The sequence below is a fragment of the Convolutriloba macropyga genome, chromosome 11 (genome assembly GCF_964194025.1).
Source record: "Convolutriloba macropyga chromosome 11, txConMacr16.3, whole genome shotgun sequence".
Classification (NCBI taxonomy): Eukaryota; Metazoa; Xenacoelomorpha; order Acoela; family Convolutidae; genus Convolutriloba; species Convolutriloba macropyga.
This window is the reverse complement of record NC_134478.1, coordinates 17,159,483-17,186,107: the sequence shown is the minus strand read 5'-3', so window position 1 is coordinate 17,186,107 and position 26,625 is coordinate 17,159,483. Positions and strand designations below refer to the sequence as shown.

At 37.6% G+C, this 26,625-nt stretch overlaps 1 protein-coding gene across 1 annotated transcript; it reads left to right on the top strand.

Moving 5' to 3' along the window:
• Positions 1 to 24,763, top strand: LOC142349415 (uncharacterized). The gene is made up of 4 exons (XM_075400955.1): positions 1 to 583; positions 951 to 1,243; positions 6,047 to 6,173; positions 22,309 to 24,763. The coding sequence occupies exons 1-4, from the start codon at positions 292 to 294 to the stop codon at positions 24,069 to 24,071; spliced, it is 2,475 nt and encodes an 824-aa protein (XP_075257070.1). The 5' UTR covers positions 1 to 291; the 3' UTR covers positions 24,072 to 24,763.
• The last annotated feature ends 1,862 nt before the right edge of the window (positions 24,764 to 26,625 follow it).

Genomic DNA, 26,625 nt, shown 5'->3' with positions numbered 1-26,625 from the left:
AATTGGTTTTTGCTGGCGGTGATCTCTATTTTTAAAACCATTTTTCAGTCAGTGACGTTATTCTATGGTTGTTATTTTCTTGTCATTAGAGATTTCTTGCTTCAGTTCTATATATCAGTCGGCATTTTCGGATCTTGTTGTTTTTATTTCAGTTTGCCTTGACAACATAAACATATCAAACTTTAATTGATGTTTGACTGTGCGCGAGGGCTATGATGGAGTTTCGGACCCAAAATTGTATATGCATGAACCTCTTGATTTAAAATAAGTACCAACTTTATCAAAGGAGTCATGAAATTGAAGTCGGGAAGTCAGGGAGATGTCCAGGCTAACGGAGCTATTGCCACAAGTCCAGATAAAGCCGACAATAAGAAACTGAATGGCCTTAAAGTAGACAAAAGCGAAGCACGGAAGAACTTGGCTCCTTCAAGTTCACCCGTGGGCAAGAAGAGTAGACGGTCGTGGGCCAATGGGTCAACATCCTCCTCCATTACGAAAGATGTGAATGACTATTCCTCCCTGTTTGACCAAATATCATTCAAAGCTAAACTGGTCGGCTCTGAGTTTGTGGAACAAGCTAAAAGTTAGTACTACTTCCACCGAGTTCGTAAATATTTGTTTTGAAACGCTGAAGTGTTTTTTTTTAAATGCAGAGGTTTCTTGGATTTGACAGTTTTAATCAAAATTTTGACTTGATCTGCCTAGGAAGTTGCATCTTTTCATGTGCATCCATTTCGATAATGCATTCTAAATGTTTGGTAACTTTCCATATGTACTTTTTTTATTCCGTTGAATTTATATTTGTTCTTTTGTTTGTTGTCACCATAGCTACCGTTTGCGTGGAGATTTTTAGAGCTGAAGTCATGAACTTGCTAATTCTGAGAGCCAATTAGTTTTTTTTTCATGATTGCATTAAGATGTAATTTGTAAAATTAAATTTGATTTTGAAGGTGAAGAAATTGCAATCAAATCTTTCGCGGTGCTCAAAAAGAAAGTGAATGCAACCAAAGGTCACAAAACACGCATTCTGGTCACCCTGTCTCTCAAAGAGGGCATAAAGATATCGACAAACGACACAAAGGCGGGCAAAACGCGTATCCTACTGCAGTGCCAGGCTAATAAAATCACATATCACATCGTTGACAAAAGTTGCCAGAGGACATTCGGTTTTGTGGTGTCGACTGCGGACCTCAAGTACCAGTTCTTTGCCATCAAAATGGAGAAAAGTGCTGCGAATATCAAGGTAAGTCTGATAATTTGAAGTGCTAAAAGCGAATCGAAGAGGAGTGTTTTTTTCTGTTTCTTTTTTCGACTCGAAGAAGAGTTATGGTGATCTTCTGTTTTTTTTATCGACTCGAAGAGGAGTACTGGAGAAGTCTTTTTCATAGCTATGAAGCTGTAAGCTGAGCGTGGCTATATTGCGGTGCTCTTGGTTTTTGTTTCGTCGCCTGATGCTTTCTTTGTCTGATGCTTTCTTTTCGTTTTATATTTGTTCTAGAACATCATTTTGCTTGAGTTGATTTTTGCGTCACATAAATCGCTCTTATTCAGAAATTGTCTTGCTAAAACAACATCGATTGTAAGATAGCCGAGTAGTTAATGCTTGCGGTAAATACGCTAGAGATGGTGGTGCGAACCTTTCCATTGTCCAGTCTTTTTCCACCCAAAAATGTTCTCAATGATTTGTTGTAAGTTTTTATGCATTGATTTTTAAGTTTTTAGTGAATTAAATTGTAAAGTTTTTTTGGGGGCGCCTATAACTTTTCAATTCATTTCTGTGTTTGTTTCTATCTTTATTTTATGAAACGAAAGTCCTTTTTTCAGCTATTCCGCTAATCTGCCAGTTATGTTCAATCAATTTTATTGGAGTGAGTTTGAAGCAGGAAATGAAACGCGTGAAAAAAGTGTTTGCAAGGTGTTATTCGGTTTTATCTTTTTCTTTTGGCTATTGGGTTTGGATAATCTATAGTAATAGCTATAGGCTAATTTTGATAGTGGTTTGATATGTTTTAGTACGAGTTTTAGCTATCTTTGAGGTTTTCGGATATTTTGAGAATTCTGGACCAATTTTGCAATTTTTTGCCCAATTTTTTGTTTTATTGCTGTCTTCGGGAATAATAAAGATGGCTATTGCTCGAAGTAGTTTTTATTTAGCAATTAATTACAGTTTTTGTGACATTAAAATGTATTTTTTTGGGAAATATGGCAAAAATAGAGAACAGGTGAATTGAATTTTTCAATTTTTTTTATTCAGTTAGTTTCTGGGTCTAAATTTTTCATTAACTGACGTCAATTTGCCCTTTTTATATTACTTGAGTTGTTTTTGCTTGCAGTAGTATTCTGAAATTGTCTTGTGGAAGGGACGAATTTTTCTAGTCGTTTCCGCAGTTTTTCTGGCTATGTTTTAAAGTAATCGAGCAATAAGTTGGAAGCTCAGGGAGTGAATGAATTTAGAGGAATTGGTTTTGGTGATTAAGTTTGGAACAGTTGACAAAATATAGTGGTTTATATTCATCCCTTCTTTTGAAACAGCGAGATGTGTAGTGAGTGCATTTTTTGTTAACATGTGGCTTTTCTCATGCTTTTCAAAATTTATGATGCCTAAAATGTTATTTTAGTCTCAAGTGTTTTGCGGATTTTTAGGATTGAGAAAAATTGAGAAATTTGTTAGTTTTTCTTCATTGCGTAGTTTTTTTTGCTCGCCAAATTTTCTGAGCAATTTAATATTCTTGATTGCTTGAATGTAAATTTTTAGTTGCTCTCGAACGAAGTTTAACGCATTTATCAAAAACTTATCTTTTCATTTCAAAATTTCCGCTTGAACGTTTTCTTCTAGATCATTCTATTCATTTCACTTCTTGCGTTACTTTTTTTACGCTTTGATTTTGTGATGTTTTTAGTGATTTGAGTTGCGTGCTTTCAGAAATTAATTCTCTTGCTAAAAGAAAACCGATTGAGCAATGGAAGTACATAGCCGTGGTATCGTGGATGTTAATCTCCCCGACTCTCACCCGATAGGTCGCGGGTTTGAACCCTCCGCGGTCATAAGATTTTGCACTTTATAAGTTTCTTTTGCTTATTCCCCCTTCTAAGTTGCTTTCATCGTCGCCAGTCGTTCAAGAACAATTCATCCGACGTTAGTCGGTTTATGTTTTATATTTGTGTGTATAATTGTACTACATGAAAATGTAAATGAATTTTCCTATTTTTCAGGTTAATTTGTTTCTTAGTCAGTTTTGTGTAATTTAATTGACTTCAGATTGCTTTTTCTCTGGTTTGACGTGTTCTGCCATTAGATATTATTGATTAATAGCCGCCGTCAACGGCTATTATTTAGGCGCTCTCCTTTTTTTAATTCGCTTTACCTTTTAATCACGTTTTTCGTTTTACATAAGTCACGATTTTCACGTTTGACTTCTGACTTACTTCACTCACTGTTTCAACTGAATGGATTTTAAAGTCTTTCGCGCATTGAATTACGTAATGTGGTAAATACGGTCAATGTCAAAAGAGCAAAATCAAAATAGCGGGCTAAACCGATAAAGCCCGTCCATTGTCATATTGCATTAGGTTATCAAAGTTCATTAGTGTTTGCTAGCTGAAATTGGAATGAAGCTTATTAGCTTTCATTTTAGAAACTGAATTAAGTATAATTTTAGAATATAACTGAAACTGCACGCCAAATTAGTACACTTTTTGACACTGAAAAAAAAACGGAATTAAGTTTGGTCAATTTTTCTCCTTTTTTCTGTTTCACACCCGATGAGCATCAAGAGCGTTAACGGCGGCGGGCATTTTCCGGCAATCTGCCCGCTATGTTTTGAAAGGCAATTTCTGGTTGAGAGCAAGTGTTACTGAAACATGATGTAAAAGTCATTGTCACACGTGAAAAGAAGCGTTTACGTCAACCTGCTGAATAAAAGTCGAAAAATGAGAAAATTGTGATTTTTGTGCATACATCTTTCTGAGTGGGAGCGAGAAAAGTATGCGTTATAAAATGTTTGCTAGCAGAGCAAAATTTTCATTTCTCTTGCCGCATTTCTTTATTACTAGCTTAAATTCGCTCAAAATGGTTCTTCTCAATTGTACTAAATAATAAATTCACGTTTGAAAGCATTTTTGGCCTTCTGAAGCATATATTGGGCTTTCATTATTTTTGCAGTCTTTTCAACTTTTTTGAGCATAAAGTTTGCTCATGCATTTCATTTATCACTTTAAGGCTTGATGTCTTCTTTTTCCGTTTTTTCTTTGCTCGGGTTGATTGGATTTATTTTGTTTTATTTTGTTTTATTCTTTTGTTTTATTTTGAGTTTTATTTTGATAGGAGAATGATGCAATAAATTTTTGTCATAAGCCGAGGCCAAACATAGAAATTTACTTTTTGTCACTTTTCTTTTTCTATTCTGTATCTATGGCAATTTAGCGCCATGATTGTGGTTTTTTCTGCCTTTCAGTTCTTACTACTTTTCGAGATTTCATCGTTTTCCTGATTTCATTTTTTGTTGATTTCATTCAATGTAATATGTTTCTAGGAATCTGCTGAAAAGTAATAAAAAGTAAAAAAAAATACATTGATCGAGATTTTTGAATGGTTTCACGTTGCTAGGTTTTGTTCTGAATAAAATTTTTGGTTTTGAATTTCAATCTATATTCTAGGTAAGATTAGCAAGTGGTATAATCCTGGTTTTACCAGAGAAATTCAGTTCGTCAATGTTTCTCGCTGTGTTCTAAACGTTTTAGTTTTTGGTATTTGGGACCTGATTTTTCTCTTTTTTAAAAAGCTCATTTCAACTTTAAGGTTGTGTAGTGTGAAAAGGGTGATTTAGGTTCTCGAGATTATTTTCGAGAAAGTTAAGCTAGGTCTGCTTTTTTGTCAGTTTGTGGTCATTATAGTACTTTAGACTTGACTCAACTTTACCGAATAATTTCCAAAAGTGAACTATTTTGAGTTTGCAAAATTTCAGTGGGTTTTCCCTTCAGTTGTTTAATTCTTTTACTATGATTTTTTTTTCAATTTGTAGAGTTTCGCAATTACTTACTTTTTAAATTCCTTCTGGCTTGATTACTGCATGTCAGTGCTAGAGTTTGCTTCTTTTTGACTTGTGTTAATGTATAAATTAATTTTGTTCCGAAATTCAGTCCTTTTGTGCAGCTAAATTATGAAAATTGAAATAAGTGCTCAGTTTATTTCCGTTTTCATGCACATGTTTGATATTTTGTTGAGACGCTTCAAGTCGTTTCGGGATGTTAAAACGCATTGGAGTAGCATCCGAAATGTTTCCAGATGTTTTTTCCTTGTCTGACCGTCATTTTTTGTTTTATATTTGTTCGCCGCAAAGAGCAGTTTTGTTTATCTGTTTACGCTGGTCTTTCACTGCTCTTTTACTGCTTTTATTTGCGTGACGTCATTTGTTAAACTAATTGACTGTGAGTTTTAAGTATAGTTTAGTGATGCGTATTTTGATTAAAAATGATTTACCGCACTCTGAATGACTTCTTACTACTACTGTTAAGGTCAACTAAGTTAACGCTAAAACCTTTTAAGTCTTGTAATGGAGTCGTATTATTTATGCTGTAAGTAATTTAGAATGGCTGCCAAAATAAAATGAGCAATTTAAAAAAGTGTTTGATGCTTTATCAACTCCATCAAAGCATTTCTGTATCTTTTTTGTACCTATATTTTTGTACCTATGTTCTGCAACACGCAAGTCTTTTTCGCTGCTATTTTGGCAGTCTGCCAGCTATGTTAACTTGTAATCCTTTGTTCATGATTGAATCGAGTAAATGCATAAAACAATTATCCAGAGATTTGTTCAGGCGCGACGAGTCAGTTCTACAATAGAAACTTAGAAATCTGTATCATAAGGTAAAGATTCCTTCTGAAACGTTTTTTGAATTGTTATTCATCGTCTGGTCAATTTCCTCAGCAGATCGTTACCGTGCTTCTGTTCTGAAAAATACTTGACTTCTATGAAAATTTAGTTTCTAATAAAAATGCGGAATAGTCTTTAAGCTTTCAATTTATGGCATTAAGTGTATGTAATAGGCTGCTGTTGACGACCTACTCACTGTGCTGGCGAGGATCGTTGAGAAAACCAAAAGGGAATCTGGTCACACTGTCCAGTCAGCCACGTTGCAGTTACAAGCCGAGAGACCCATTGATGTACCGTCTGGTAAGTTCTGCTCTCAACTTTTTGAAAATTTTGTAATTATTGGTTGCTCTGAAACAAAGTTTGTTACCATTGTTTGGGTTATATTGGTCTTTTTTTCTGCCCGAGAGATTTTTTATGTCGTTTTCGTCATCAAAAAATGGAGTAAACCACATCTATCCACTACGGCCGACCTCCGTTTTAAGCTTAAGCTAGCTCTTAACAAGGCCAACCCTCCTCCCCAGTAGTTCCAGAGCAGTTAGTCCAACATTAATCCTTTTGTGATTCTTTCAAAAGTGTGAGGTGTTATTAATATCTGGGGAGTGAAAGAAAAGCTATTGTGATTCCAGCTGTAGTCTTCGACTCAAAGACGAATAATAGTGGAACGTCTTTTTTGGTCGATATTTTTTTTTACAGTTCATAGAAATTTAATTGTATTAGGGCGCTGTCTTTTTTAAGATCTGTTCACTCATTTTGATGAATTTTGAAGACGAACTGATGATTTTGGTAAAAAGGAAGTGGGGGCAAAAAAGCGAGTGGTTTTTGCGGTGTGATCTTTTTTCACTCTTATTTTTAAGTTAAGAAAACGGTGTTTGGATTAAAAATATATCACTTCCTTGAATTGTTATTTTTTGTCCATGTGCGGCAATTTGACTTATGTTTTACTTTTTTAATAGGTGCGTCCTCAATTCCAGGTGGCTATTATAGCGCTCCTAATTTTTTTTACAATTCAAAGAATTTGAATTGTATTGGGGCGCTGTGTTTTTTGTTTTTTTTTTAAGATGTGTTCACACATTTTTCAATGACTTTGATCTTTCAAAACGGGATAAACAGGTAAAGCCCAGAGGGCATTAAATTTCATTAGAGGCCCAAAGTGAGCTTCAGTGGTCATTCAAGTGCTTAGAGTTTTGCAGCTGCTGGGATGTCCTTAATAAAAGGTTAAAAGGTCATTTTTAGGAGTTTTTGGGCTCAAAATGTTGCAATTTTTCATTTTTTTTGTGATATTTTTGTTTTAGTCTTACGTTGAAGTTTTTGAAAAATGATGAAGGCCTTCTGCGAGACAAAAAACTCGTTATGACCATTTTATGAGCTATATGTTTTGGTACTACAAATACAAACATGCAAAATGATACTAATTTTTGCAATTTTTTCAAGTTTTTTGAAAATTTTTGTCATTTTTTGAGTTTTTCCAGCTTCAGGGGCCAGGAAATGTCCGTTGTGGTTTGAAAATAGAGCACTGCATGGTTTGTAGTTGTAATGAATTGGTTTTCAACTTTTTAATGTCTCGAAATTTGGCATTTTTTTGTATAAAATTTGCAATTTTTTCAAGGTTTTCTTAAATTTTTGTCAATTTTTGATATTTGTCCATTCTCAAGTGCCAGAAAACCTATTTAAGGGTCTGATGAAAAATTACTGCATGGTTGTTGTCTTCAATGGATTTGTTATCAACAATTTAGTTTTTCGAATTTTAGAAATTTTTTTTTTAAATTTGCAATTTTCAAGTTTTTTCAAAACAGCTTTTTCAAAACAGTCTTATATTCAGATTTTCTTGCCTCAGTAGCCAGCTAACCTCATCCAGAGTGTGATAATATGTTATTAGATAGCTGCTAGGGGGCAATTGAACGGTTTCAACATTTTAAAAGAACGATTTTCTATTTATTGAAGTTTGAGTTTTTTTTCTAAAAGTTATTGCCTATCGATCTTTGAGCCAATGAATTATTTAATGCTTGGGGTTAATGGATAGCCTCTAGATAGACAGAAATGATTCTGAAGATGTTAATATCACAATTTTCAGCAAATTTTTTAAATTTTGCAATTGATTTCTTATATTTTTCATATTTTTCGGTCATTTTTGTGTTAATCGATCTTCAAGGGCCAATGATTTTTTCCAGGTCATGCAGATATAATACTGGACCGATTTCAAAAACAAAAATTGGTCTTGAACATATGTATTTTTTGAAGGGATGAAACATTGCCTAAGTGAAAAAAGCTTCAAGATTTTTAATAATGGTTATATTTTTGTTTAGTTTGTTTTAGTTTTTCAATTTTTTGAGATGATTTTGTTTGTCTTTTGGCTTTGTTCAATTGATTTGCTGGTCAGGTAGAGTACTTTTAAGTTTTTCATTCAATTCTTTGAATTGTATTTCAGGACTTGTCCTGCTATGTTTTTTTACTTCGTCAAACAGATTTTTGTTTCGTCTTACCCTGACTTTTTGAAATTTACTTTTTCAATGACTTACCTCACTCAAAAAAATGACTTCTGAACTCATTTATGGAACTTTAAGTTTTATGAACATTTACTTGTTAAAGGTCAATAGTGTGCATCTAAGTAGTGCCAAACATGTATGCCCTAATTCTTGATTATTAGAGTGTTGAGTTTTTGATTTCGAATGTTAATTTTGGGATCTTCTCCGTTTGTGCCTCCAGTACGTTATGCGCCCCCCAGTTACAGAGAACGTGCCATTTCATAGTAAGTCATTATGTAAAAGATATTGCACGTGCTTCTGAGGGGTGCAAATAATATGCGCCCACTAAGCTGAGGGGGCACAAACGGAAAAGATCCTACTTGTGAAAAGCGCTATTAGGGTTTTCTCTTTGTAGAGATTGTCTCTCAGAAAAATGAGTCCAAAGCTAACCCAAAAAGTCTAGTGGTCTATTAAAGGACTGGTGGTCGATCTGTCTATCTAATCTCTTTAGTTGTTTCAATTCATGAAAGGCCCCAATCGTCTATCGCGGCTATTTTCCGGCAATCTACCGGCTATGTTTCAATTTTGTGATATGGTTTTCAATGCTTTTTTGGAATCCATTCCTAGTTATTTTTAGGTCTTTTGTTCAGTGTTTTGTTTAGTGAAAGTTCTTTGAATTGTAGTTCAGGACTTGTTCGGTTATTTTTTAGTTGTTAAGTGTGCAAGTCATATTGCTGAAAAAAATAAGATCAGAGAGACGAGAAATTTTCTTCTGATCTTGCCCGCAGGGTATCAAAAAAGTGAGTGAGGCAAGTGAGAGTATCATTTGCAAAAAAATTGCTTTATTAGATTTTTTGTTACTCGTGTCGCAGTTTCAAGACGTTTTAAATTGGTTTTTTAATAGCCGCTTCAGCTTCTCAGCCGGCTATTATAGCAGTCCTAATTTTTTTTACAATTCAAAGAATTTGAATTGTATTGGGGCGCTGTCTTTTTTTAATGATCTGTTTAAATTATTTCATGATTTTTGAAGTCAAATTGGAGTAGTGATTTTGGTCACGCCGAAACTGGAAGTAGAGCGAAAAAGCAAATGGTTTTGCGGCGTGATATTTGTTTGCTCTAATTTTAAAGTGGAGTGAGAAAACGGTGTTTGAACAAAAATTCGCTTTCTCGCTAGTGGTTTTTTGTTCACATGCGGCAATTTCTCTTTGATTTTTACTGTTTTTTCAATTTTTTGGATCGGATTTTTTTCTAAATGGTTTTTCCGGATCCATTCACAGTCCGTTTTAGGTCTAGTTATTTAGTCAATGAAAATTCTTTGAATTGTACGTCAGGACTTGTCCTGCTATGTTTTTTTGTTTCGTCTGACGCTCTTTTTTCGTTGACTTTGATTTTTACTGTTTTTCTATTTTTTCAGATCGAATTTCTTTCTAAATGTTTTTCCCAATCCTTTCATTATTCTTTCTAGGCCTAGTTTTTTGTTCCAACCAAATTTCCGTTTCTCGCTAGTGGTTTTTTGTCCACATGCAAAATTTTGACATTGATTTTCGGTTTTTTAAATTTTTTTGATCTGTTTCTTTTTAGAAATGGATTTCCCAATTCGCTCATAGTCCATTCTAGGTCTAGTTTATTGTTGATTCAATGTAAATTCTTTGAATTTTACGTCAAGACTTGTCCTGCTATGTTTTTTTATTTCGTCGAATAAAAATTTTTCGCTTTACCTTCTTAGTTCACAGCTTGTTCAACATTTTGCGTGAAATGTTTTTTGACGTCTCTAGGATAATTTCACTCTTATTCTGCAAATTGCTCAATAAAGCAATTCAAATTGACAGCAGTTGCTCAACAAATCAATTCAAAATGAACAGAGTCAGTATCAAAAACGAAATCAGAAATAGAAACAGGATAAACCCATAAATCCCAATTTTAGATGCCCGCTACTCAAGCTTTTTTCTTAGTTACAATCAGCAATGCTTATTGGTATTCATACTAGCCCCTGTGTTGTCGCACTACGAAACAGGAGTACGTTCAGCTCCAAAATGACATCAAAATAATTCGCACTTTAAAATTGTTTGTACAAAACTCATTTTTTCACTAGTTTTTTCTTTTCTTTCAATCCCAATTTTGGTTATGGGAGTCAACGGTGGCTATTTTCCGACAGTCTGGGTATGTTTTTTTACGGAAATGTTTCTCTTAGGATATTATGTTTGTGTCAATTTGGTGTTATTTGGTGCAAGGTTAAGAAGCAGCACTTTTTTTTTTGACTGACTGTAGAATTTTTTTTCGTTTTTCTTTAGATTTTCAAAATGCTCTTCGGTACTATTTTTTTGCGCGCGTCCCCGTTGTTTGAGCTATCTAAAAGATTGGAATAGTTTTAAGAATGTTTATTTTATTGCAGTTGACTTAAAAATGCATACATTTTTTGTCCACTATTGCTAAAATTTTAGGGACGTTGGACGTTTTTCTAATTTTTTGTAATTTGTAAGAGGAAAATCTGATGTGCTTAGAAAAACGAATTTTGGAAATTGTAAGAACTTGTCCAGTTAATGCTTTATCTACAAAGGTTCACTGTTTTCATAGTACTGCTCCAATTTTTCTTTTAAAGGTCAATATTTCCCCGAGTACTGTTTCGAGAATAATGTTCTTATAGCTCTAAAGCTATAAGCTGAGCAAATTTTTTTGGCGTGCTATTGTTTATTGCTCTCAAACGAATTTTGTAGCAATTATATTATTCCTGTCGGTCTTTTTATGCGATTTTTTTCTTGACCAATTTTTCGTCTGAAGTATTTAACTTTTCGTCCTCAAAAACTGGATAAACAGGTAGCGCCCAGCGGCCATTAAGTGCTCTTAGAGCCTTTTGGCTCACTAGTCTTCAAGTATGCGATTCACAGAATCTGTTTTGGAGACATACTTATGGTGCTAAGGGCGGTTCTTAGATATTGACCCCCCCCCCCCCCCCACTGTTCCCACCCCATCAGCCCCCGGTGCACCCCCTGCTGCGGTCACTTACGCCCCTTCAATTAAGCTAAAGCTAGCCTCACTAAACCGTGCCTAGCTACTGACGAAGCCAACCGCTCGCTGGTCGTTAGAGAGCAATTCGCCCGACGTTAGTCGGTTATGTTCTTGTATGATTTAAAGATTTTGCCTTGTTTTCGGGCGCTGTCTTCTGAATATCTATCTGTCCACATTTTCAAGTCAATGAAAAGTTAAATTGGAGTAGTGATTTCTTCTTGAGCAAGTTGTAAAGAGAGTGAAAAGCGGGTACTTTAAAGGCGTGAAATTTCTCATCTTTAGTTTTCGAATTGAGGAAATAATACGTAGTTTGAACAAATTTTTGGTTTTGAGATTTTGTTCACCTGCTGCAACTCGATTTCTGTTTTCCATGTTTTCATAATTCTGATCAGTTTTTTTACTCTAAATGGTTTTTGAGTTCCAATTTAGTTCGTGTCGTCTTGCTGTTAATGAAATTTTTTTAATTGTAAATAAAAGTTCTTCGAATTGAAATTCAGGTCTTGTCCTGCATTGTTTTTATTTCGTTGTTTAACCTTCTCTTTTGTTTTTTTTTCACGCCGCTAAGCTCATTACTGACGCAATGTTGATCACACTTTCGTTTTGCTCATCATCTGTTGTTATTAGCAGTTACTTTATAAGCGCTTTGCCTGGTTAGTTTTTGACCATGAATGACTTTACTCATTCTTTGAATCGCTTTCTACTCTGAAATTAATATCATTTCAGGTTACACTAACGCCTTTCAACGTCAATGAATGATTCTTTTATAATGAGCGCAGTTAATGGCAAAGCATTAAAAATACCTTTTTGAAAAAAACACAAGAACAGATTATAAGAAAAAATACAAAAATTAAAAGTTTTTTTGAAAAAGTTTTATATGTTAAATGGGCATCTTCATCAATTCGGTTTTGATCGATATTATACCATGAGAAATTTTACTTTTGAAGCTATTATATTCGGCTTTCTGACGAATATGCTATTTAAATGTTTTTCGAAGGTTTTCGAAGAATTTGATTTTCGAATTGGGCTTCTATTGCACGTACCTTTTTGCTGATTCCCGTTGTGTAAGTGAATCAAAAGAAATTTAATTAATGGCCGCCGTCAGCCTCTCAAACGGCTATTATTTAGGCGCTCTCCTTATTTTTTTTAATTCGCTTTACCTTTTGATCACGTTTTTCGTTTTACATAAGTCAAAATTTCCACGTTTGACTTCTGACTTACCTCACTCACTGTTTCAACTGAATAGATTCTAAGTTCTTTCAAGTATTGAATTACGCAAAGTAGTGAATACGGTCAATGTCAAAGGAGCAAAATCGAAAGAGAGGGATAAACCCATAAAGCTTCGTCATTAAGTCATAGTGCATTAGGTTATCAAAGTTCATTAGAGCGATTGCTAGCTGATATTAGGATTAACCTTATTGCACTTCAGTTTTGAAGCTGAAATAAGTATAGGTTTAGAGTCTAAATGAAACTCCACACTGCATTAATACAATTTTTGAAATTTAGATAAAAATTTTGTCAATTTCTATCTCTTCTTTTTTTCTTTTGTTTCTGTTTTAATTCCGATGTGCGTCAACGGTGGCTATTTTCCGGCAATCTGCCGGCTATGTTTGTAAATAGCTACTTTTGTTTTTCCAGGTCAAAGGTTTTGACGGTATTCTACCGAAAAATTCTGTTGTACACGTCTGTCTTTTTTGTCGATTTCCCTGTTTTAGCAAAATACTTTTCCGTGAGCTTAATTTTTTTGAGTCCTGCCTGTTACGTAGTAAATGAACGAATATTAACCAATCAGAATCGAGTATTTTCAATCTTTAAAATAAGAATTAAATACGTTCTAATATACGTATAAAGTTCTGAAAAAATTCATTTAACCTAATTTTAGTAAATATAACCACTATATGTATCGATTAAGCTGGTTTTCGGCTTAATATTTTTAGATTTTCTAGACAATTGCCGATTGAATACGAACTGATTTGACGTCAATGACATCAGACGAAAAAACCAGTTAAATGAGCATCAAAAAATCTCGCCGTCTAAGTTTCACTTGTTGCATTGATCGTTGATATTTATCCGTTGCTTACATGTCGTTATACTAAATATAATTTGATATCTTTACACACGTTGATTTGAATGCTCGAACTACTGTTTTCGTCAGAGTTTACATGGTGCCGTTCCCAACTCAAATTTAGATCACGACAGAGCAATAGCAGAAGCAAAAAGGGACAAAGAGATTCGAGAACTCCCTTAACTAAAATGATTTTCCAAAGTAGGAAGAAAGAGTCATGGGAAAAAGGACTGTGTACTGCTGTGGCTCTGTTTATTTCCATTCTCATGATCACTGAAGTGGAATGTGTCAAGTTCTGATGTGTGTATGACCTTCCCGCCAAGTGCATGTCTCGATTTTTCGACTGCGAGGATTCCAATAAATGCATTTCTGTGAGCTCGCTCAACTTCCTATCACACCACGAACAGCAATGACCATGAGTGTGTGAGCAACTTGGAATTGCAGTCCATTGCTACTCACAGTAAAACTGGGGATAATAGACTGTACTGGGCAAGTCTACTAGGGCTCGGGTTGGTCGAACTTTGTACTGGACTCAAAGCTGGACCACAATACTGGAGCACAATAATAGCGGAAACTGCTAGACAAAATCAAACTGTAATTCAGGTTTTTTTGCAGTAAATTCGTAATTCAATTACAAAATTAGACGACAAGAAACCAACCCCTGAACTTTTTCAATATCTGATGGGGTAGTAAAATTGAACTATTTGTAGAAAACTTTGGTACGGGGACACCGCAAAAATTTTTGAGACGAAAAAGCATCAATTTTGAAAATTTTTGGCCGATTTACCAAAAATTCGAAAAAAATGATATTGTCGGTTAGTATATCAAAGAAATAGCCTCTGATATACAGAAAATTGAGGGAAAATAATGCTGAATTGTTCAGTTTTGAAAATTTTTGGTCAATTTTGAGGCAATTCAAGAAAAATTACACAATTTTTTTTACCTAAAATTGATAAACCGTATTTTCGAGCATAAAACTGTCCAGTTAGTGGATTACCGTTCCGTATTAAAAAAATTGCAATAAAATTGACCAAAAATACAGAAAAATTGGACAAAAGCATAAAAATTTTGTCAAACTTGTCAAAAAAACTTTTTTCCCAACAAGAAGGTTCGTAAATTGAGTAAACCTCCGGCCTACAGAAAAAAATTATCGAATTCCTATATTTTTTTTGTCGTCGCTTGTTTATGTGTCGTTTCGTCCCTGTCTTTTTCGTCCTTTAACTTTTCAGTTCTCCGTGTTTCGTTTTTTCAATAACGTCGCTCTCCCAAAACTTCGCTTTTCGTTTTCTTCCGCTACTTTTCCGGATTTCGATTTTTACTGATCTTGACTTTTCCAACTGTCTTAGTCTACAAATACACTCTTGTAGTTTATTCAATTTTGCTGTAGTTTTTTAATACCGTTAGTATGCTGATTGTTTGTTGTGATTTGGGTTTTGCTAGGATGTGACTTAAGTTTATTCTGGAGTTACGGCTAGTAATTTTCTCGACCTTTTCATCCTTTTAGTGTACTCCTGCATTGCCGTAAATTAATTTGTTGTTATATTAAGCCCCATAATGAAGTATGCTAGGTTGTCTTGCAGTAGCTTCTCTCCTTCTTCCTAGAGTGTGACTTAAGTTTGTTCTGGAGTTACGGCTAGGTTGTTTGGTTGAGTTTTTGCTGTGGTCTGCTAACATAGTTCTTTCCGACCTCATTTCCCGCCCGTTCTTTCCCCACCGTCCCGTTTCGTTGCGTTGCGCGTTTTTCGCTTGACTTCCCGTCCGTCCCGTTTCCGTTCCGTCGCGCACTGCTCGCTCGACTGCTCGCTTATCCCGTTTCCGTTGCGCCGCGCGTTGCTTGCTCAACTTCCCGTTCGTAAAGTTTCCGTTTCGTCGCGCGTTGCACGCTCGACTTCCCGTGTGTCCTTTGTCTCCCTCCGCGTTGAGCGCATAGCGTTCAGCGCTCCACTTCTGTTTTTGTCGGGCACTGGGTGCTCGACTACCTTTTCTGTTCTTTGGGCGGTTTGTTTTAAAGACCGTCTACAGTGTGCTTTGTTTGGTGTCTTTTGCGTTGGGTTTATTTTGCGTGGATTTGGTTTATTTGGAGTGTGCATTTAGTAGATAACCGTGTGCAGTGGTAGTTTTGCTGGTTTTTAGAAATAATAACATCGTGATATCTAATAGTCTCAATCAAAAGGTCAAAAAGTTGTACGCTGCCAGATCAAAGCGTGAGGCCGAATTGCATGCTATACATGAAGATATTCTTCATTGTATAAATAGTCAAAGTAGGCGAGTGAAAGTTGAACGCCTAGTAACAAAGTGCAACGAAGCATTTATAACTTTTGTAGACAAAAATGAGGACCTGATTGCTTTTGCGACGGGCGCAAATGAATCAAACAGGCCAACAAGGCACGGCGCTGCCGGGCATAACTAACCAAGGAACCGCAGATAGTCACGCCCCAGAGGCTTCTGTACACGCCCCAGGGGCTTGTTAACCACCCATTCAAGAGCCCGTCCGACCACAAATAAATGAAAATAGTTCGTCCTCTTTTTTTTCCACACGCACAAATTCAAATTTCAGAATCCAGGGGACTTGAAACATCAAATCTGCCCAAGAATATTTTGGCCCAGCGTATATGCTCTCGACAGCAAATTAATTTTGTTCCCCGAGCACCAAACGCCACTCCTCCTTTTCCGACAAATCCAGCCCCCGCAATAAACGTTCCCTTGCACCCAAGAGCCCCGCCAAGTCCAACCACTCAACAGCACAACTCCGAACCCGCTCATCCTAATGACCTTCCCAATCCGAAACCAGTTTTCGCACCTAACCTCACTGCTCCCATCCCACACGCCCCTTTGATTAATCAGCCTCTCGTCCACAACACTTTTCAAAACAATACTAACCAAGTACACAAAGTCGTACGTTCCGTTGCTCCTCCTGTCCCAAATATTCCCAATATTCCTCTTGGCCAACACTTTGTGCCAAATATGAGTGATTGGCGTTTTCCACACCACAGACCGTCATTAGTCAACCAAGACAGTACTACCGTAAATAATTTTGCTCCAAATGTACAGGCACACATCGCACCATCAGTTACGAATTTTCCACAACAAATATGCAATCACCATCCGGCACACGACAGGAAAACCCGATCGCATATACAAGTGATATTGTACCTGGTCTAGCCACTCCTGTTTTTCAGCCAACAAATAATTAGGTTGGGCCCGCACCGTTGAGTTGGAGTGGTCCACAGGTGTCTGCGCCCGCCGCCTCAATAGCAGACAATGCGTCATTGATTAGGGAGTTGGCTGATGAAATAACCAGCAAGAAAAATGACCCCTTGCCAAAATGGAAACTTGCTCAGTATAATGGCGATCCATTACAATGGCACGAGTGGTATGGTCAATTCAAAAGCGCGATTGACTCGCAGTCGCTTACTGATGACGTTAAATTGACATACCTTAAAACACTCGTTACCGGTAAAGCGAAGATTGCAATCGCCGAGTTTGCTTACTGTGGTTTAATGTACAAGGATGCACTAAGGACTTTAGAAGGTAAATTTGGCCAGCCACAGGCAGTCGTAAGTGCACACTTGGATAAACTAAGCAATTTTCCGCCTCTCAAAATGCACAATAGTGATAACATCATTAACTATTCTGCAGCCATATCCAGCCTCGTTGGGGTGTTCAAGTCACTATCATATGATGCTGACTTGAAAAGCGCTTCCCTACTTAACCAAGCGGTACAGAAGTTACCACCAAACATGAAAGAGTCATGGTCGCTCTTTACGGTTAAGAAGCACTGGGTTAGGCCTACCCTCCGTGACTTTAACGATTGGCTTAAAGAAATGGCTGAGGCCCATGATCTTATGAAACAAAGCGCAACCAAGGCAAGGCCTGAAGATAACAGCACTTCAGTAACCAAGACCAAAACAACCTCAAAAGTGTTTGCATCAAATTCACAACAAAGGGAAACAAAGAAGCAAATGCCATCTTTGTCCACAAACACTTACTCTCGCTGCATTGTATTCAAAGGTAACCACCGGCTATGGGAGTGTCGAGTTTTCAAGGAAAAGACTCCAACCCAGAGAGCTAAGTTGGTGGCGGATAACAAACTTTGCTTTTCGTGCTTACGGGACAATTACACATTCCGCCAGTGCCCTCAATCAAGAAAGTGCCGAGCAGAAGGAGTTAATAGTTCGCATAACACACTATTGCATGGATCAGATAGGGTTTTCCCAACAAAACAGTCAACAAATTCCAATACCATTCAGCCTTTTAGCAACACAGGTCGATGTAAAGCAACCACTAGTCAACAGCCGTCTAATAAGACCACAACAATGTCATCTGTTACTGATGTTAAGGGGCTCCTTCAGGTGATGGAATTGCAGTTGGTCAATCCGTCCGGTTTAGATACCAAGGCCTGCAGTAACTCTTGGGTGGCCGATAGTCTCGCAGATAGACTCGGTTTGCACGGTAAAGCACTAAAGCTAACTGTCAAGGGTATTAATATCGAAGAAGTAGTTGATACTAGGGTTGTTGAAGTTACTGTGAAACCAAGAGAACATCAGGATTTCGAACCATTTACCATCAATCCTGTCGTTAAAGAGAGTCTGAACGTCGGCTCTGATATAATTAATGTACAGGGCCTGCAAGAGACTTGCCCACACTTAGCAGTCCTTGATCCCGTGACATATTCCTATAAAGACATTGAGATGATACTCGGAAAAGATGTCTATCATGCCATCCGCACGATAGAATACTTCTCTGCCGATGAGAAGCGTTCAGCCGTTGCCGTACGCTTACCCATAGGTTGGGTCTTAAGCGGTCCGTTACCATCAAGTTCTTGTTTAACCTCAACGTGCTTTAAAGTGAATATCGAACATAACAATGAGTTAGCAAGTCAAGTAAAGTCATGGTACGACATTGAATCATTCGGGGCGAGCAAGCAGGTCGACTCAAGATCTGCAGTAGACGCAAGGGCTCACGAAATCCTCGAGAATACGACGGTACACAATGGCCTGAGATACAATGTCGGAATGCTGTGGGAAGCAGACAACAACAAGCTCCCAAATAATTACTTCTCCTCACTTGTGCAACTAAAATCTCTCGAAAAACGATTGGCCAAGGATGAAGACCTTAGAGAGAAGTATACTAGTACCATCAATGAAGACCTAAATAAGGGTTATGTAGATGAGGTTCCAGGCGCTCACAAGTTTGAGAGCCGTTCCGATAAAGAGTGGTACTTACCCCACCATCCGGTTTTAAACCCGAACAAACCGTGTAAGGTGCGTAGGGTGCTCAATGGAGCAGCAAAATTTCATGGTGACTCACTGAATAAATCTTTGCTCACTGGCCCTGATCTGCTTCAAAACCTTATTTACGTACTTCTTCGCTTCCGACAACATCCATATGCCGTGTCTGCCGACATCGAGGGAATGTTTCTACAGGTTGGTGTTTTACCATCAGATCAACTATCACTCCGCTTTCTGTGGCGAGAGGACCCCACAACTAACGTTGTAGTGTATCAATATACGCGCCATATATTCGGGGCTAAAGACTCGCCCACATGCGCCAACTATGCATTACAACGCACTGCGAGAGACAATGCCAAGTTTTACCCCGAAGCTGCAAAAGCCGTCCTTGAAAACTTCTACATGGACAATTACCTTGACTCAGTGGAGTCTCCTGAGAAAGCCATCAATAGATCAAAGGAATTGGTACATCTTCTCCATCTCGGTGGGTTCAAGCTTACAAAGTTTGTGCCAAATCTGGCTGATCGAATTGATGGTTCTTCTCAATCTACTAAGCCCAAGGTTATTGTGTCATGTCAGGAGGATTTATCGCATGTACTAGAGCTGAAGTGGGATTACACTAATGACTTTAGTTGTGAGTTGGGGTACAAGCTGCGCTATCACCAAGTCCCTCACGCAAGTCCTGTCTCGAAAGTCTTTGACCCCATTGGTCTTGTCGCACTTTTCACTGATGGTGCTCAACTGCTCCTAAAGGACATCTGGCGTGTCACAGGACAACAATGGGATGACGAGCTTCGACTGTACATGATTAAAAGATTTTCTGTTTGGAGTGCGGACTTACCAAAGCTTGAAAACATCAAAATTCCCCGAAGTTACTTTAGTGGACCCTTTGATAATATAGAGTTGCATATGTTCGGTGACAGTTCCCAGGATATTTTCAGTGCGGTCTCATTCTTGCGAGCCCGAGTAAAAACTCCTACGGTCGAAGAAAAAACAGCTTGCGTTTGTTTTGGGGAAAGCGCGCGTGGCGCCAATGAAAGTAATGACTGTCCCAAAACTCGAATTACAAGCAGCTCTACTTGCCGCTCGACTGAAAAGGGAAATTACACAAGCACTTACTGTAACTGTTAACCAAGTATTCATGTGGACAGACAGCACGACCGTTCTCCAATGGATTAACTCTATTGAAAAGCAACCAATCTTTGTTGCAAACCGTGTTTGCAAAATTTTGGAGTATACCAGCGTTGAACAATGGAACCACGTCGCGACTAAGGATAACCCAGCTGAAGTTGGCACGCGTGGAATATCCGATGAGATTTTGCAACTAAGCAGTTGGGTCAAAGGTCCACATTTCCTAACTAATTCACGTTTCCCGTTTGTACCGAACAAAGACGTCATTAAAAACATCAAACTTGGCGTCAACCAAGCAGTCACTATAGAGGACACTGTATCGCTGGCTACATCTGTCAAAAAACAGATAACTCCCGTTCCTTCAATATTTCCGTTTGATAAGTTTAGTTTTTATCAAAAGTACTTGCGCATTGCCGCCTAACTTCTCCGGCTTTTGCCGAAACATGCCGGCTACCGTAACATCGATGGTAGCCTTACTGACCCTACTGAGCTTGACGAAGCCGAGCGTCATCTACAGTACTTGGTGCAAGGAGTGTCTTTTGAAACCGAAAGAAAAGATCTTCTTGACAATAAATCTGTTAAACGGAGTAGCCGAATTGCTCCACATTCACCGTTTATTAGTCCAAATGGGCTAATCCGTTCCTCGGGCCGCACCAAGCGGTTAATGGAAGTTTGGTTTAACGTAAAGTACCCAATCATCTTAGATGCACATCATCCGTTTATATAGCTGTTCCTTGAACACACCCATGTAAAGCATTATTATCAAGGCGTTGAATACCTAAGATCAATTGTGCAGGAACACTATACAATACTGAAACTAAGATCATCTTTGCGTTCCATCAAAGCACGCTGCCCGAGATGCCGAGAATTCCAAGCTGTAACTATGCAACCAATCATGTCTGACTTACCTAAGGAGAGACTTGCTTACCAGTCTCCTCCCTTCACGAACACTGGCGTTGACAACTTTGGGCCATTCTATGTTACTGTCCGCCGTAGTACTGAGAAAAGGTGGGGCTTCCTCTTCACCTGTCTCACTACTCCTGCTGTCCATGTCGAGATAGTTACATCCATGGACACCAATTCTTGTGTTATAGGAGTTGAGCGGTTTGTGTCTCGTGGGGGTACACCTGCCATGATTTGGTCGGACAATGGCACTAACTTTATTGGAGCGGAGAAAGAAATCCGAGAAAGCATTCAAAAGTAAAACGTTGTCAACATTGCAGCTGAGCTCGCTCACAAAGGTATAAAGTGGAGGTTCAATCCACCCAGCGCACCACATCAAGGTTGTATCTGGGAGAGGTTGGTACGCAGCTTCAAGCGCGTGTTGTTTACTATTCTTAGCACGCGTCGCCTCACGGATGAGGTACTGCATACTACCTTTTGTCTCGTGGAGAATGCTATCAATTCGCGTCCTTTGAACACCCGTAAGCGCTGATCCGTGCGATTTGAACGCTTTAACGCCCAACCACTTTCTTTTAGGAGAATACTCTACCGGTATTCTGTCTGTTGTCGACAATAATGAGTTTGACCATCGTTAACGTTACCCCCGTGCGCAGTCGTACGCTAATGCGATCTGGTCCCGTTGGATCAGAGAGTATGTACCGACGCTCTTAAGTGGCAAACGCCTGCCGAGCAACACCTTAAGACCGGTGACTTGGTTTGGATAGATGAGGAAACCAACCCTAGGGGTTACTACCCTACCGCTCGGATTGTGGAACTCCGTTACGGCTCCGATAGCGTCGCGCGCTGCGCCGTTTTACGTACGTCGACCGCCCGCTTGTAAAACTTGTACCAGTTTTCCCAACGTCTTCTTTCGGGCCGGAGGAACGAATGTTAACCAATCAGAATCGAGTATTTTCAATCTTTTAAATAAGAATTAAATACGTTCTAATAAACGTAGAAAGTTCCGAAAAAGTTCATTTAACCTAATTTTAAGTAAATATAACCACTATATGTATCGATTAAGTTTGTTTTCGGCTTAATATTTTTAGATTTTCTAGACAATTGCCGATTGAATACGAACTGATTTGACGTCAATGACATCAGACGAAAAAACCTGTTAAATGAGCATCAAAAAATCTCGCCGTCTAAGTTTCTTTTGTTGCATTGATCATTGATATTTATACGTTGCTTACATGCCGTTATACTTAATATAATTTGATATCTTTACACACGTTGAATTGAATGCTCGAACTACTGTTTTCGTCAGAGTTTACACTGCCTAGAAAAGTTTAAGTTGACATGGTACACAGCGTTTTGAGGCAAAAACTGAACCTCATATGTTAGTAAATTTTTCCTATAATTTGGAAGTATGATTCGACTTCATGTGCCGCACGCACAGAATCAGGCGGGCCTTCTTGTGCGTCTTCTTAAATATATTTGAAGCATATTTCTTCATTTTGGCTTTGAGGATTTACCCGTTGAGCTTTACAGTCAGGTTTTGGAGCTTCATTAGAGAAACAGGTGTTGCTAGAATTCAGATGCCATTTTGTCTATGACTTTCTAATTTTTATAAATAGTTCTTTGAATTTTGATTTGTTTAGAGCAACAAAAACGATTGAAAGAGCATATAAACGCGGAAAACAAACTAAAATTGCCCGAAGATATGTCCCTCTCGAACATTGCACTTAATGATGTTTTTGGAAATACAACTGCTTCGACAACAGCAGGTTTTGAATCCTCAAACAGCACCGATGCTTCTTCAATTCATACAAGTGAACATCAGACAACATATCAACAGAATCGAGGGCGCCAATCGGGTAGAAAATTTAGAGGAGCGTTTGCTAAACTATTCGGTTCTAAACGCAGAGGAACATCAATGATTGACATATCAGGTAAAGAGCACACCACAGAGGTCAAAAGTTCGGCTGCGGCTAGGAAATCATTGCAGATTGAATCTAAAAAGACGTTGCAAAAACACGATCGCGTATCTAGAAGTATGGTTAATGTCAATTCCGGAGCACCAGAAATGCTAACTGAATCTTCTCAGTCGGGTACTAAAAATGCGCCCAATCTAGTCAACGGCAATTCTGAGAAAATTGTTCAGAAAAATGGACAAGCCGTTAAAGAAAGCGCTATATCTCAACCAAGTTTTGATTTTAATCAAATACTAACACCCGAGCCTGCCCACACAAAAGTTACGAGTCAAACTAATTTTGATGGTGACGTAATGAAAATGGGAACTGATAAAATGATGGATAACACAGCGACCAATGTCTCTCAGCTTCCGGTGACAGTCGACTTAAAGTCTGATCCATTTGGGGTGCAGTCATTTGACGAACCAGTAAGTTGTTCCGGTTTTGATTCAGATTGGGCCAGTTTCGATAACCCCAGCAGCAGTATTCGAGATATACCTTCCGATCAAATAGAAGCTATTGTGGCAGATGATTCTGCAAATCCTAATGTGCAGTCGAAAAGTTCTCCGCTGTGGTTTGACTCGACGTTCCTGTCCCAAACGACAGCTGAGCTGACTCAGAGCTTTACTCAGATCAGCAGTAGCACACCTGTTGCAATGAATGCACCGAAACAGAAAGAATCACAAGACTTGCTCAATATTGGTACTAATCAAACAGCACAACCATCAGAAATAAATAACAATAAAACTAATTTATTACAGAGCAATGAAAATCTAAAAGCTAATGGCGACTGCGTAACGTCAACTAATAACGGTATTAACTCAGCTTTCGATCCGTTCAATGACGGCTCAGTTGAAATTCCTCCCCCTTCAAACCCGGAAACTCAAAGCGGACTTTTGACAGACGTTTTTGGACAAGACGAAATGTTCTCATCTTTCGCGCTTACCAGCGAGGCACGTGAACAATTAAATGATTTCAACGATATTGCCTTTGATAATTTTGAGACTGACGTTTTCTCGTTCACAAAAAATAAGAAAACAGAAAGTGGGCACATGAAATATGGCGGCAAAAAATCAAAATCTGCTTTCGACTTGCTACTTCTTGGAAATTTAGAACAATCAAATTTCGATGTTTTCTCAGATGAAATTGACATTGACAGTGACGGTGGTAACTCTTCGCCTTACGACATGCGGGCGTCTTCGGCTATGGATAGGGAAGTCTCACTTAGTGCGTGGAACTTCAACGATGACGGAATCCAGACATCATTGGACCCGACTCAAAGTCGAAGTCGCCAGTTTTTCATGCGACCCACATCCGTGAGTGGATGCCAGTCAGTGTCCAATTTCTCATCCGCGTTTACTGGAAGCCAGAATCGTCTGAACAAACCGGATGTAAAGAAAATGGATATTCTGGAAAGACCTTTTGATGACGATCCTTTTTTTGCTTCATAGTTTTTTCTGATGATGGTTCGTACTTCTAAGCCTCATGGTATTGAAAATTGTTCTCATAATTATTGGTTTGTTCGAAGGAGGATGACAGGGCTGTGAAGGCAACAGATCGTTACATTGCACCATTTTCTTTCGGCGGTGATTGTATCTTATTTTGTTTCCTAAAGTTCATATAACTGTTTGGAGTGAGTTCTATTGTGAACAGATGTTAAGAAATATATCTGAAACCATCGAAGATGATAGATTTCAGAATGGTTTATTTTCCCCCCCGAACACATTTTTTTTGCTTTCATTAGCATCTGTAAAGAATTTTCAGTGTTTTCTATTGATAATGGTTTAATGAGCCTAAAAAGGTGGTAATTCCATTAGCAGATTGGATGGTAATATTCTACCAGTGGGGAGGAAATAGTTCCAATTTTTCAAACTTGATGGTTAGCTCTCTTGATAAATTATTTTGGACCCTCACTTGAATGGGTAGCATTGACATGCGCTAATTCACCAATATCACTTCAGGCTTGACTGGCTTCGCATATCGTTTCCACTTTGATATGGATTATTCCCTTGAGAGTAATATTATTATTGTGTTTGTTCTTATGAATGTATAAAAATGTTTCCTTCGTAATAAATAGATTAAATGTGCTATAGAAAATAGAGTTTCATACCGCATAGTTTCAATTCAGTCATACTTCACCGAACAGTTTTTCATTCAGCATTGATACTCAATATTTAAATTAGTGCTCAGAAAGTGAGTGCAGGGATATAGGTTTTAGACAGTACTCAAAAAAATCTGCTTTAGGGATGCGAACAACAAAATATTCTTCAATAGAAAATAGTTCCGTAATTTACTTGTGAAATTTTGTTTTTCTAAATGTATAAATTGGTGACAGACATGCAAAAGTTCGCAGCACAAACGTTCCTTGCTTTAAATGACGCCGCCATTTTCAAACAAAAAATCTGCTGCTGTGTAATGCAAAAAAAATTTTAGGGTGACTTATACAAGTTCAAGTTTGATGCATAGTTAAATCGAAAGCGATAGCTGAGGGATTGGTAATCTGTGTTTTTTACTAATCGAAATGCAGCTTTAATTTTCCTGAGGTTTTTGACTTGAAGTACAATTAGCGTTTTAACCGCTAGTTAGAGGCATGAAACTACCGTTAAATAGATAAGTTTTTGAGTTTGAAATGTCCAACAGAATAGAGAATATACTTAACCGATTCTAGCCGTCCCCCCCCCCCCCCCCCCAAGGCGTGTTTCCTTTTTTGGTTAAATAATGTTAGTAATTGATCGGGTCTTCAGAAGTAGGCCTGTTGATCTAGGAATTTCGGAGACTGTCCAGATGTGTTTGAATTGCATAAAATCTCAATTACTTTTTAAAATCTCTTCAAGATTCTTTGCTCAATTTTCCGAGGAGTATTAATAATAATAATTAATTTGTTTTTAAAATAAGGAATCGTCATTTAACACCAAATTAATGTTGAGAAGCGGCGTACTGAACGGATGCAAGGAGGCAATGTTGCCTGTGGAAGCACCGTTTCAGAGCTATTCCAATTCAGTTTCGATATGGGGTAATCATTCAGTGAACTATAATGAATTGATACTGAGACACTCGGACAAAAGGCTTATGTTTGACGATACAATATTGCACCCTAATTATCTTTGTTTGATTAAAGAAAAAAATAGGAAGACAAAGATCTTTGGCATTGATCATTCTACCAAAGCAAGTTTTCAAAAAAGTCGGAGTTAATTAAATAGTTTTTAGGAAGGAGTGCAGCCCTTTATTCAGTATATTTTTTGCAGCTTCCTATGGTTTTCATTGTTTCATAGTCAAAATTGGCCAGGCCATTGAAGAGTATTCTTAATCGAACTCAAACTTGTTTTCGTTGTTTAGTTTTTCTATGAAAGGTATTGTTTCGATTCTCCGATCTGTCTCAAATGATCGGTTGATCTGTCTATTAGATATAAACGATTTAATTTATGCGAGTTAATACTACAGTAACGAGTTGATTTCGATGTTCTCTTATGCTAGGTATTGATAAGAGTTTCAGAACTGCGTATGAGCGTAGCTCAAACACGACGGATTTTTCCCTTCAGCTACAAACATCTTTGAGTATTCTGCGTAGAATTTTTTTGGCGTTGCAATTTTTCAAGAAAACTTCTCCTTCCGGTACCATAAACGATAACTCCATATTGATATTGTGGTTGCACATATTGCTTATATATTTTTAGTTTTTAGAAGTAAATTCCTTAGCAGATATCTCCGTTTTATGAAAAAGTGAAATGTATTGGTTACATTTCTTTTGATTATAGTCAGTTTGCTCTTTGGATGTAAGGTTGTTACCAATTTTAATACCTATTAAGCAGAATTTTCTTTTTTAGAAGTCGTAAATGCAAATAGTTTACTAACGAAAGTTATCAATCAGTAATGCGATTGTAATCGTTTTTATTCAATTTTTGTGTTTTCTTAATCTCAATAGTGGCTTGCTCATATGAAAAATCCAGATATTTAATCAATGAGGAATTTCATTTTTTATTGCTAACTTTTCAGAATTTTATTTCA

Excerpts from the sequence above, each read along its gene's own strand:
- LOC142349415 (XM_075400955.1), top strand. The coding sequence starts at position 292 with ATGAAATTGAAGTCGGGAAGTCAGGGAGATGTCCAGGCTAACGGAGCT. Across the intron at positions 1,244-6,046 it reads AAAGTGCTGCGAATATCAAG|GCTGCTGTTGACGACCTACT; the intron begins GTAAGTCTGATA and ends TGTATGTAATAG. Across the intron at positions 6,174-22,308 it reads ACCCATTGATGTACCGTCTG|AGCAACAAAAACGATTGAAA; the intron begins GTAAGTTCTGCT and ends TGATTTGTTTAG.